Below are 13,950 nucleotides of genomic sequence, written 5' to 3' on the forward strand. Positions count from 1 at the left end.
CCAGGACCGATTATCTCCGGACCTCCCTGCCCCCCCTTGCAACATCCCCAAGCAATCTCTACCTTCCCCGGGACCCTTGCACTCTTCTGGCCACTGTAGTGCTGTGTGTGGTTGGGAAGGTGAGCTTCAGTTGCAGGACTTCCTCCCAAATGCAGTCTGCTGCCAGCCAGTGCTTATTTGAGTGTAAAATAGCAGCAGGTTCCGGTGGAGTCAGCGGGAATGTGTTCCCTGTCAAGCCTCCGCCATCCAAAAAATCCAGGCCAATGTCTATTTTGTAGTCATTCATTGAAGTATGAAAAGCAATGTTCTTGACTTTCAGCTCCCAAGGGAGGATGGATCACAACAGCAGAACTTGCTGCATAGGCTATTCGTAGAATCATAGAAACCCTACAGTGCAGAAAGAGGCCATTTGGCTCATCGGGTCTGCACCGACCACAATCCCACCCAGGCCCCAGCCCCATATCCCTATGTATTTACCCGCTAATCCCTCTAACCTACGCATCTCAGGACTCTAAGGGGCAATTTTTAGCATGGCCAATCAACCGCACATCTTTGGACTGTGGGAGGAAACCGGAGCACCCGGAGGAAACCCACGCAGACACGAGGAAAATGTGCAAATTCCACACGGACAGTGACCCAAGCTGGGAATCGAACCCAGGTCCCTGGAGCTGTGAAGCAGCAGTGCTCACCACTGTGCTACCGTGCCACCCCTGTATTGTATTGAAACATTGGAACAATGTATTGAAACATTGAGTACCAGGATTTGAAGTGATCACTACGGGGGCTTTTCTTTTTAATCTGCTGAAAACAAGTAAATATTTCCTACACCGCTTATTCTGATTCAGGCCTGTGGTTCGACATCTTACCCAGTGCTTGTTCTGATGCATTCTCTGTCATGGAAAAGTGTGATGTTAGTTTCCCTTGGCAATTTCCATCCCACGTGGTCCCTAATGTATCTGAATTAGGCCTAGTCAGGCCTATGCTCTTTCCCCTAGGAAAACAGAGTAGCAGAGTGTCCTCAGGCTTTTCTTGAGGACCTGTACTCACAGAGTATGGCACAGAGAACCCTGGCATTAACTTACTTGCTTGTCCTGGAAGTCAGAACATAGAACATTCTGCGAGGGTATTTAAAGGAGGAATGAGGTTAAACGTCAATCAATAAATAGAAATATTCTATTCAAAGGCATCAGTATAAAAATTAATCTGATGTTTCCACTCATGAGGAAGTCCAAAATTAGGGGTCATAAGCCAGTCACTAATTAATCCAATAGATTGACCAGAATGTGGAGCTTGCTGCTTCAAGGAATGGACAAGTCCAATGTCATAGATAAGATATGAGAGTGAAAAGAAAAGAAGGATATGCTGAAAGATGAAAAGGAACGGGAGGAGGCTTATGTGGAACATAACACGTGTGCAGACAAACTGGGCCCTATTGGCTGTTTCTGTGCTGTAATGCTATGAGATCTGTCCCTTTAAGACACCGCACCTACAGTAGGGCCAACTCCAGATGAAACCATTAGGATTCGAAGCTCACCTCCATTGCTGAACAGACTGTGGTTGTCCACCCCCTGCACTGGGCATTGGATAAACTGGTGGAGGCAGATACTTTTCCTCTGTGGGAAATAGAGACAGAATGCACTCCCATTACATAATATCATTATCATGGCAATCAACATATTACACTGTTGATTTTATACTTGTTACAATCTTGGGCTATAGGGAGTTATGTACAAGATGATCAGTGGTTTGGTCCTGTCAATAAAAGTGCATTTATATCTGAAGCAAACTCTAGATGAGGAGGATGAAATACAGTGTTAATGACCGTCACTCCAATATGATCCAGCAACAATCACAACTGCTTCAGAGCCTGCACCATCTTTTGTAAGATACATTGCCAAAGCCAAGAATAACCAAGGAAGCAGTTAAGAAAAGTATTAGCAAAAGTACAAAAAAGGTGACTAACCCACCAAAATCAACTAATGGCCAATACAAATGCCAAAAGGACCGAAAGTTGTCTGAAAACAACCCAAGATAGGGAATTTCTTCAGAAGTTCCACTGATCGGTGCAACATCGAGGGCCGAAGGACCTGTACTGCGCTGTAACGTTCTATGTTCTAGATGCTGCAGACCATAGAACCATAGAAAATTACAGCTCAGAAACAGGCCTTTTGGCCCTTCTTGTCTGTGCTGAACCATTTTTTGCCTCGTCCCACTGACCTGCACTTGGACCATATCCCTCCACACCCCTCTCCATGAACCCGTCCAAGTTTTTCTTAAATGTTAAAAGCATTTACCACTTTATCCGGCAGCTCATTCCACACTCCCACCACTCTCTGCGTGAAGAAGCCCCCCCTAATATTCCCTTTAAACTTTTCTCCTTTCACCCTTAACCCATGCCCTCTGGTTTCTTTCTCCCCTGGCCTCAGTGGAAAAAGCCTGCTTGTATTCACTGTACGTATACCCATCAAAGTCTTATACACCTCTATCAAATCTCCCCTCATTCTTCTACACTCCAGGGAATAAAGTCCCAACCTATTCAATCTCTCTCTGTAACTCAGCTTCTCAAGTCCCGGCAACATCCTTGTGAACCTTCTCTGCACTCTTTCAACCTTATTTACATCCTTCCTGTAACTAGGTGACCAAAACTGTACACAATACTCTAAATTCGGCCTCATCAATGCCTTATATAACCTTACCATAACACTCCAACTTTTATACTCGATACTCTGAGTTATAAAGGCCAATGTACCAAAGGCACTCTTTATGACCCTATCCACCTGTGACGTCACTTTTAGAGAAGCTTCTCTGTAAAGTGAAAACCCCCTTTATGTGCAAGAGTTGGCTTTACATTACGCTGTCAACACATTTATGACAATAGAATGCGCAACATCTGGAGGAAATTCTTGACCAAAAGCTTTCCTTAAAGAAATATTTCCTACAAAAGGCAACAGTCGCATGACTCTACTTTGTAGAGGAACAGCTTGCACTGTGGGTGATCCTTAACAGAAATATGTCAAAATTTGGTAGAGATCACTTAGAACCTTTTATTTTATTTATCCTTTGTGGGATGTGGGTGTTGTAGGCAAGGACAGCATTTGTTACCCATCCTTATTTACCCATGAGCTGAGTGGCTTGCCAAGCCATTTCAGAGAGCAGTTAAGAGTCAACCACATTGCTAAGGGACTGGAGTCACATGTAGGCCAGACAAGGTAAGGATGGAAGATTTCCTTCCCTAAAGGACATTAGTGAACTAGTCATGTTTTTACAACAATCATTTCATAGTTACCATGACTGAGACTAGCTTTTTAATTCCAGATTTTTTAAAAAATTGAATTTGAATTCCACCAGCTGCTGTAATGGGATTTGAGCATTAATCTGAGCTTCTGAATTACTAGTCCAATGACATTACCACCACACCACTATCTCCCCCCCCAATATCCATATGAAAATGAGGTCTACAATTTGCAGTCAAAGCTATTTATTTACTCTGTTTATTTTAGCTTAACGTTAGAGAAATTGGGATTCATTTTTTGGAGCATTATGTTCAGGGCTTCAGGTTATATTCTGGGCAAAGAAAGATTGATTACAATGATACAATGAAGGTATTACTTCCTTGCTGGGTACCAGTTTGATTGTTGTGAGTGCTCTCTGATACTCATCTCAGTGATAATTAGTTACATATGAAGTTTTGACAGTGATTGCTTCCTAAGCTATCCGTACCCAGGGTCCATATATGCACTTTCACCTGGGTTCACTGGGAAATGACATGGAGCAGGAAATCCTGATCAGTTTTGTGTACCCAACACTACACCTCCCAAACACCCCTATGCCAGCGTGCTGAGGCCAGATATAGTGCCCCTGTTGTTGTTCTAGTTGAGATCAGCCAGAATAAATTGGGAGTCAAATCTTTTACTTTTGCTACTCTTTGTTTATCTACTCCTAGAAGCAAACAGCATTGATGAAGATCATTCAGCCCATTGTGTATATGCTAGCTCTTTGAAAATTTCCCAGATAGTCTCACCATCTTGCTCTTTCCATGTTTCCCTGCAATTCTTTCCTTTTGAAGAACTATCCAATTCCCGACCAAAAATTACTGTTGAAACTGCTTTCCAGGCAAGGTGCTCCCGAACAATTTACTATGTGAAAATATCTTCCCCTGGTTCTTTTACTGATTATCTTACGTTTGTGTCCTCTGGTCACTGATCATTCTGTCACTGGATTTTACTTATTTTCTCCAACAAAACCCTTTATAATTTTGAGCACCTCTTATAAATTACAAATCTCCTTCTTGGCTCTAAGGAGAGCACTATCAGCTTCTTTAGTCTCTGCACAACTGAAGTCCCTCATCCTTGATATAATTCTGGTAAATGTCCTCTGAACCCTGTCCAAGGCCTTCATGTAAGTAATGTCTGTTATTCTAATTGTAAATTATCTGAAACGTTCAATGAAATTGAATTACATATATTAATATTAATTTGGGTTAGGTCATTCAATCAGGCTTGCATGTCACCATATAATTAATCTGCATCAATTCTTCAACTGTTGCTCTTCACTTACCACCACCCATGGCTATTGATTCATAGCCAGCCACTTTGTCCAGCATGCTCGCCGGTGGAGCAGTTGGGCCCTCAGTTGCCATTGGAGGATTTCCAGGTGATGTCCCTGTGTGAGGTAGAACATTTGGCTTAGCATCAACATGTTCTCTAGTATAAGGATATCTGGTGCAGCAAGGGTTAAAGTGGGACTGGGAAACAGTACCGCGTGCAGTGTGAGGTAAGGAGACACATGACCTGAGATTAGAGTCAGTTGTGGACTGGACAGAGACCTGTGTAGAAGCAAGCTTGGAGTTAGCTCATAGCTTGGGCTATACCCTGTATCTACGTATACAGTTATGTGTTATCAATATACATTTAATGTTAAACTGTACAAAAGTCAGAACCTCTTTGTTAGAATTATTGAACATACAACATTCTTTTCCAAACAAAATTTGAGGTGTCAAATGGCAAAATGGGCAAATTATCAAGAGAATCTCACCTTCAGGATTCCTTCCACAATTCAACTGTTGCAAGAATCAGAAATTGTAGATTCTTTTGCTGCTGTCCCCATAGATCAACTTTGCAGTTGCAAGAAAACTTGGGCTATAGTTGACAGTTGCTGCTACCAGCTTGTACCAATCTAATTCTGCATGGTAAATGCTGATGCCCTTGCCTGAGAAGGCACAGTCAGTTTCCAGCAGACTGTTTATTTTATTTATTTTTATTAGTGTCACAAGTAGGCTTATATTACCACTGCAGTGAGGTTACTGTGAAAATCCCTGAGCCACCACACACCAGACCTGTTTGGGTACACTGAGGGAGAAATTAGCATGGTCAATGCTACTAACCAACACGTCTTTCAGACTGTGTGAGGAAACCGGAGCACCCAGAGGAAATCCACACAGACACAGGGGAGAACATGCAGACTCCATGCAGACAGTGATCCAAGCCAGAAATTGAACCCGGGTCCCTGGCACTGTGCTAACCACTGTGCCGCTCCTTCTGGACACTGTCAAGGTTAGTTCCCCATGTTCATTCCCAGGTACACTTCATGTCGCAATGCCTGCTCATTTGTTCAGTGATATCTTGGTGGGTATTTTCAAAAAAGGACTACACTGGTTTTTAATTTCACTGTCATGTCATTTAAAATCTGATATACTGCGGTTGAGGTGCTTCCAAGGAACCATTCAGCAGTATGGTTAGTTTTATATTCACATTACCGATTTGCCATCAGTCTGATGTCCTACAGTCCGTTGGGAACAGGAGCCTCTACAAGTACTAATCACAATCCAAAGTGAGAAATCTGCACCTCCTGTTTGGAGATCTGGCATGAGGATAGCCACATGAGGGTGGAGAGAAAACTTGGTACAGCCTGACCTACGTGGAATTCCTCTGTTCGTAAAGAACAGACAAATTATATAGCACTCTGCATGATCACCAGCCCTGTCAGAAAGTCAAGGAGCATGCGAAATATAACAGTGATAAATCACAACAGCAGCCTGGATTGATATCGAATCTTAAATGTGATTTTTTAAAATTTCAAGTTGCGTCATAGAAGCGTTAAAACACAAACGCTGAGCCACAAAAGGTGACATTAGAGCAGATGGCCAAAGCTTGGTCAGAAAGGTAAGTTTTAAAGAGCGTCTTAAAGGAGAAAAGAAAGGCAGAAAATCTGAGTAAAGGTTTTGGAGTGGAGGTGGGTGAAATTTCACAACTGAGGGCCGAGGCAGCTGAAGGCACAGCTGCCAATGGCGGAGCGATTAAAATCAAAGATGCTGAAATGGCCAGAATTAGCTAAGCAGAGATATTTCAAAGGGTTGAGGGACTGGAGGAGATTACACAGATAGGGTGGGGTGAGTCCATGGAGGGGTTTAAACACAGGATGAAAATTTAAAAATTGAGGTGTTACTTAACTGAGCGCTAGTGTAGGCCAGTGAGGATGGACAAGGATTGGTGAGAATTAGGACGTGGACTGCAGAGTTTTGGATGACCTCAAGTTTACAGAGGGTAAAATGTGGGAGGTTGGCCAGAAGGGCATTGGAACAGTCAAGTCCAGAGTAACAAAGATGCAAAGGAATGAAGGCGTTATTAACTGATGAGGTGAGGTGCGGCGATGGTATTGAGGTGCAAATAAACAGTAATTGGTGGAATTAATCACATCTGGGAAACTCCCAGACACCAAACAGGAATAATGAGCACCAAACAAAGTTTGAAAACCAATCAAAAAGTCAGCAATACCCACTATTAAATAAAGTAAATCAAAGAACAGTACAGCACAGGAAACAGGCCCTTCAGTCCTCCAAGCCTGTGCCGCTCCTTGGTCCAACTAGACCAATCGTTTGTATCCCTCCATTCCCAGGCTGCTCATGTGACTATCCAGGTAAGTCTTAAATGATGTCAGCGTGTCTGCCTCCACCACCCTACTTAGCAGCGTGTTCCAGGCCCACACCACCCTCTGTGTAAAAATCATCCCTCTAATATCTGAGTTATACTTTTCCCCTCTCACCTTGAGCCCGTGACCCCGCGTGATCGTCACTTCTGATCTGGGAAAAAGCTTCCCACCGTTCACCCTATCTATCCCCTTCATAATCTTGTACACCTCAATTAGATCTGTCCTCATTCTCCGTCTTTCCAGGGAGAACAACCCCAGTTTACCCAATCTCTCCTCATAGCTAAGACCCTCCATACCAGGCAACATTCTGGTAAACCTTCTCTGCACTCTCTCTAACGCCTCCACATCCTTCTGGTAGTGCGGCGACCAGAACTGAACGCAGTACTCCAAATGTGGCCTAACCAGCGTTCTATACAGCTGCATCATCAGACTCCAGCTTTTATACTCTATACCCCGTCCTATAAAGGCAAGCATACCATATGCCTTCTTCACCACCTTCTCCACCTGTGTTGCCACCTTCAAGGATTTGTGGACTTGCACACCTAGGTCCCTCTGTCATTTATTGTATAACTCCTCCCTACATTATTTCTTCCAAAATGCATCACTTAGCATTTATCTGGATTAAATTCCATCTGCCACCTCTCCGCCCAATTTTCCAGCCTATCTACATCTTGCTGTATTGCCCGACAATGCTCATCGCTATCCGCAAGTCCAGCCATCTTTGTGTCATCCGCAAACTTGCTGATAACACCAGTTACACCTTCTTCCAAATCATTTATATATATCACAAATAGCAGAGGTCCCAGTACAGAGCCCTGCGGAACACCACTGGTCACAGACCTCCAGCCGGAAAAAGACCCTTCGACCGATACCCTCTGTCTCCTATGGCCAAGCCAGTTCTCCACCCATCTAGCCACTTCTCCTTGTATCCCATGAGCCTTACCCTTCTTAACCAACCTGCCATGTGGGACTTTGTCAAATGCCTTACTGAAATCCATATAGACGACATCCACGGCCCTTCCTTCGTCAACCATTTTTGTCACTTCCTCAAAAAACTCCACCAAATTTGTAAGGCACGACCTCCCCCTTACAAAACCATGCTGTCTGTAACTAATGCAATTGTTCCATTCTAAATGCACATACATCCTGTCTCTAAGAATCCTCTCCAACAACTTCCCTACCATGGACGTCAAGCTCACCGACCTATAATTTCCCGGGTTATCCCTGCTACCCTTCTTAAACAACGGGACCACATTCGCTATCCTCCAATCCTCAGGGACCTCACCTGTGTCCAAAGAAGCGACAAAGATTTCCGTCAGGGGCCCAGCAATTTCATCTCTCGTCTCCCTGAGCAGTCTAAGATAGATGCCATCAGGCCCTGGGGATTTGTCAGTTTTAATGTTCCCTAAAAAACCTAACACTTCCTCCCTTGTAATGGAGATTTTCTCTAACGGGTCAACACCTCCCTCCGAGACACTCCCGGTTAACACGTCCCTCTCCTTTGTGAATACCGATGCAAAGTATTCATTTAGGATCTCCCCTATTCCCTTGGGTTCTAAGCATAATTCCCCTCCTTTGTCCCTGAGAGGTCCGATTTTCTCCCTGACAACTCTTTTGTTCCTAACGTATGAATAGAATGCCTTAGGATTCTCCTTAATCCTGCCTGCCAAGAACATCTCATGACCTCTTTTTGCCCTTCTAACTCCCCGTTTGAGTTCTTTCCTACTCTCTCTGTATTCCTCCAGAGCTCCATCTGTTTTCAGTTGCCTGGACTTAACGTACGCCTCCCTTTTCATTTTAATCAGATCCTCAATTTCCCTGGTTATCCACGGCTCTCGAATCCTACCTTTCCTATCTTTCCTTTTTACAGGCACATGCCTATCCTGCAGCCTTATCAATTGTTCCTTAAAAGACTCCCACATGCCAGACATGGACTTACCCTTGAACATCCTCCCCCAATCAACGTCCACCAATTCCTGCCTAATCCGGCTATAGTTAGCCTTCCCCCAATTTAGCACCCTGCCCGTAGGACAGCATTCGTCCTTGTCCATTACTATCCTAAAGTTAACAGAGTTGTGGTCACTATTTGCCACATGTTCCCCAACCGAAACTTTGACGACCTGACCGGGCTCATTTCCCAGAACTAGGTCCAGTATAGCCCCCTCTCTAGTCGGGCTATCTACATACTGTTCCAAAGAACCTTCCAGTATGCATTTTACAAATTCCTCCCCGTCCGGAACCCCAGCTCTAAGCACTTTCCAGTCTATACCAGGGAAATTAAAGTCCCCCACTACAACAACCCTATTTTTTCTGCACATATCCAGAATCTCCTGACATATCTTTTCCTCCACTTCCCGTGGGCTGTTGGGTGGTCTGTCGTACACCCCCAGCATAGTGACTGCACCCTTCCTGTTTCTGAGTTCCACCCACAGTGACTCAGTAAATGACCCCTCTAAGTTGTCTACCCTCTGCACCGCGGTAATATGCTCCCTAACTAATATCGCTACTCCCCCACCTTTTTTAGCCCCTCCTCTGTCTCGCCTAAAACACTTATACCGAGGAATATTCAACTGCCAGTCCTGTCCTTCTTTTAACCAAGTCTCCGTCACCGCAACCACATCCAAATTCCGCGTAAGCATTAAGGCTCTAAGTTTGTCTGTCTTACCCGTTACGCTCCTCGCATTGAAGCAGATGCACTCCAGACCTCCAGGCTCACTCAGGTCATCCTCCTCCAGAGTGCTCTTCTTCTTAGCTAGCCTTGCCCTGGCCCCCAGCTCAACCCTAGCCTCAGTACTTACTGACCTACTGTTTTGTTCCCCACCCCCCTGCCACACTAGTTTAAATCCTGCCGAAACACTCTCGCAAAACTCCCAGCCAGTTAAAGTGTGTAACCCATCCTTTCTGTACAGTTGCCATCACTCCAAATCATTTTGCAAAACCCTTGTGACCAACCATGGCAGGTGGGATTTGAACTTAAATTAAAAAAAACCTGGAACTAAAAGTCTAATGTTGCCATTGTCAAAGGACATCTGCCGTCCTGGCCTGCACATGGCTCCAGATCACTAGCAAATGGCTTAGCAAACCACGTAGTTATATCAAACCTCGACAGAAAATCAGATATGGAATGAAACCAGATGGATTGGCCTTGGCAAACTTTGCCCTGTTGATCCTACAAAGTTCCTCTCACTAACATCAGGGGACTTGTGCCAAAATTGGGAGTGCTGTCTCATAGACTGGTCAAGCAACATAGTCATACTGATGTTATCATACCAAGAAATAATGTCCCAGCCACCACCGCCACTACTCCTGGATGTATCCTTTTCCACCAGCAGGACAGACCCAGCAGAGGCAGCGGCACAGTGGTATATAGTCGGGAGGGAGTCGCCCTGGGAGTGCTCAATATCAACTCCAGAACCCATGGGCAACGAAACCCCCTGCTGATTACCATGTACTGTCCTAAATCCCCAAAGCCTGCCCACCATCCACAAGGCACAAGTCAGGACTGCAATGGAATGCTCTCCACTTGTCCGGATGAGTGCAGCTCCAACAACACGCAAGAAGCTTGACGCCATCCAGGGAAAAACAATGCGCTTGCTGGCATTCCTTCCCCAAACATTCACTCCCTCCACCAGTCATGCAATGTTGGTCTGTGGAATCGGATGATCTCCTACGGGACTGTTTTGAATCAGTAGACTGGTCAATATTTAAAATCTCAGCGACCAACCTATACGAGTACGCCACCACAGTAACTGACTTCATTAGTAAGTGTATAGAAAACTGTACCTTCTCGAAAGTCAACCCACAGAAAGCAACTGGCCCTGATGGGGTACCCAGATGAGCACTCAGGTCCTGCATGGATCAGCTAACGGGCATATTCGCAGACATCTTTAACCTCCCTTTACAACAATCTGAGCTCCCTATCTGCTTCAAGAAGACAACCATCATCCCGGTACCAAAGAAAAACTAGGCAGCGTGCCATAACGACTATCGTCTGGTGCCTCTGACATCCATCATTGTGAAAAACAGATAAGAATGTTGCTTCTGCAGGAGAATCACAAGACGACTGATAAGGTATGGATAGGGTTAAACTGGCTGGAACAAAGGAAAGCCAGTACTGCAGCTTGTCACGTACACTGTGGGCGTTCACACAGAAAGTGGCGCGAAAATGGGAGATGAGGATGGGAGGGAACAGCCAAATAAGGGACAAAGTAAACATGGATGGGGACTGCCAAATTGGATAGCAGGGGCAGTAAACAAAGGCGGAGTGAACCTAGGGCTTATGATAGGTGACATCCGATAACACGAACACCAACTGTGAGGAAGGGGAGGGATTGAGAGACACAAAGAAATTATATAAAAGTATATGAAATATGCTCCAGGGTGTGCCTATTTGCGAGCCACCCGTTCTTGCAAGACCGTTAAATAAAAATGTTTGCTACTTCAGAATTTGACTTGGAGTAAATTATTTGCAAAGTGAGCTTCGTTTCTCACAATTGGGGGCTCGTCCGGGATCGAGTCATCTCCAGCGGAGTGGTCACCGTTGACGACCGGGAAGACGCGTCCCGTTCCTTTAGAATGGTCTCGTGTTTCTCGTCGATGAACACCCGTCCCGGCTGACTGACAGAGATCTTAGGGAAGTCATTCTGAACGAGCAAGGGAAGGACAATAGGCACAGCTGCAGTCAGGGAACTCCGTGCACAGACCAAGGTGAGAAAATTGACTTTTAAGTACTGCCTTGGTGACTGGGGTGGTTTACTCGTTTTAGGGATTGTGTAAACAAGACTGATGTAGTAGCCACAATAGGGGGGTGCTAAGAGTGAGTCCCCCGGGAAAAAGGAGAAGATGAAGGGGGCCCCGGGAAACATCCCTCCAGAAAGTCCTTTGGGACGGATGTTGCGTGATTGGGAAAACAATGAAAGTACTAAAAAGAAAGACCAGAAAACGATGATAAGATATTGTTGCTTTACGTGGACAAAGGAACCTATCCGAGCTCCGTCCGTTTTCTGGCCAAAATACGGATCGGACGAGGATTGGGTTTGTCAGGTTTTAAATATTTATGTCAGCCAAAAACAACCATATAACCAAGAAGAATCTGAGTACGCCTCCTGTTGGAGACCCGATGGATACAGATTATACCCCATGAATACAGTGAGGGAAAAAGAGGACGAGAAGCAGTCCTCTGCCCCGCCACCCTCTTGGGATGTTATAATAACGACGGGAACGATTGGAGGCGTATGAAAGACTTAAGGGACCTGATAGTGAAGGGCATTAGGGAGGCGGTCCCCAAGTCACAGAATCTAGCTAAAGCTTTTGAAGTTCACCAGGAGAAAGATGAGGCTCCCTCAGCCATTTTACAAAAGTTACGGGACACCATGAGGAAATATTCAGGAATGGATCCTGACGACCCGGTAGCGCAGGGACTTCTAAAAGTACACTTTGTCACCAAAGCATGGCCGGATATTCAAAAGAAAATTCAGAGGATAGAGGGGTGGAGTGAGAAACCGCTTGACGAGTTATTAAGAGAGGCACAGAAAGTGTTTGTAAGGAGAGAGGATGAAAAAGAGAAGCAGAAGGCAAAAATGATGGTGGCTACTGTAGACGAAATAGTGAAGAAAAGGGTGGAACCGACCACCAAGGGCCAGAACAGACAGTGGCAGCATGTAAATAATAGGGGAAGAGGAAGGGGACGACCCCGAAAGGGGTCCTATAGACAGGGACAAGGACAGGAATGGGGACCCCAACAAGCGGGATGTTATCACTGTGGGAGAATGGGACATTTTAAGCGCGAGTGTCCCGAACTAAGGAGGGAAGAGCGGGCAGTGCCGCTCATGTGTTTTGAAGAAGACTAGGGGGGTCAGGGGTTCCTGCCCCCGGGAACCCACCGGGAACCCTTGATAAATTTAGAGGTGGGACCAGATATGGAAGATGCAGTTTTCTTAGTGGACACGGGGGCATCTAGATCGTCTTTAAATTTTATACCCCGGGAAGTACGATTTACACAACGGAAATTAACAGTGTCTGGTGTAAAGGGAGAAGGGTTTGCAGTGCCTGTGTTTGAGATGATGACAATTAGATATGATGGAGAAGTCAGGGGACAATTATTGTACATTCCGGACATAGGGAGTAACCTACTGGGGAGAGACTTAATAATAATGTTGGGACTGAGAATTGGAGTACACGATCAAAAGGTAGTGATACAAATGGCTGTGCTAACGGAAGAACAAGAGAAAGAAATAGATCCTATCGTGTGGGGGGGCAAGAAAGATGACCGAAGGGCGATGGATGTTACCTGATGGCCAGGAAATGTTATACAAAATGCTGATGAGGGAGATGATAGCAGTCTTACATCAGGAGAGTCATTGGGGCGTACAAGCAATGTGTGACCTGGTTTTGAGAAAGTACGGATGCGAGGGCATATACACCGTAGCTAAACAAATATGTGAGGGGTGTATAACATGCGGAAAAGTTAACAAAAAGGTGTTGAGGGGACAAGTGCTGGGAGGAAGGAAACCTGGTTTAAGACCATTCCAGAGTCTACAGGTAGACTATACTGAATTGCCTCAGGTGGGAAGGTTGAAGTACCTGTTAGTTATAGTAGACCATTTAACTGTTTGGGTGGAGGCGTATCCTCTAGCTACAGCAACAGCAGGCGGGGTGTCCAAGATGGTGCTTGAACGCATAATTCCCCGATATGGAATGGTAGAGTGCATAGATTCAGACCAAGGAAGCCATTTCACTTCTAAAATCTTACAAGGAATAATGAAAGGACTGGAAATCTCTTGGGAGTTTCACACCCCCTGACACCCTCCCTCCTCTGGGAGGGTCGCACGAATGAATCAGACCCTAAAAAGGCAGCTGTCCAAATTAGTGGTAGAAACCAAATTGCCCTGGACTCGGTGTCTACCAATAGCCCTGCTAAGAGTTCGGACGGCACCACGAAAGGATCTGGGACTGTCCCCTGATGAAATGTTGTTCGGACTGCCGTATATGGGAACGAAGGGGGATTTACCTGTCCTCGAGACT

At 45.2% G+C, this 13,950-nt stretch overlaps 1 protein-coding gene and 1 long non-coding RNA gene across 4 annotated transcripts in view; both read right to left on the bottom strand.

Annotated features, from left to right (window-relative positions):
* LOC144491503 (uncharacterized) overlaps window positions 1-13,950 on the bottom strand; it is a 279,152-nt gene that overhangs the window by 33,342 nt on the left and 231,860 nt on the right. The window lies entirely within an intron of this gene.
* Window positions 1-13,950, bottom strand: part of LOC144491502 (protein SSUH2 homolog) — a 122,345-nt gene that overhangs the window by 33,342 nt on the left and 75,053 nt on the right. For all 3 annotated transcript variants that reach the window (XM_078209402.1, XM_078209403.1, XM_078209401.1), the window contains exons 2-3: window positions 4,558-4,662; window positions 1,535-1,613 (exon numbers count right to left, since the gene is read on the bottom strand). In XM_078209402.1, the coding sequence (XP_078065528.1) occupies window positions 1,535-1,613; window positions 4,558-4,639 (161 nt within the window). In that variant the 5' untranslated portion in view covers window positions 4,640-4,662. The remainder of the gene's footprint in view (window positions 1-1,534; window positions 1,614-4,557; window positions 4,663-13,950) is intronic.

This window comes from Mustelus asterias, chromosome 3, assembly GCF_964213995.1.
Source record: "Mustelus asterias chromosome 3, sMusAst1.hap1.1, whole genome shotgun sequence".
Taxonomy (NCBI): domain Eukaryota; kingdom Metazoa; phylum Chordata; class Chondrichthyes; order Carcharhiniformes; family Triakidae; genus Mustelus; species Mustelus asterias.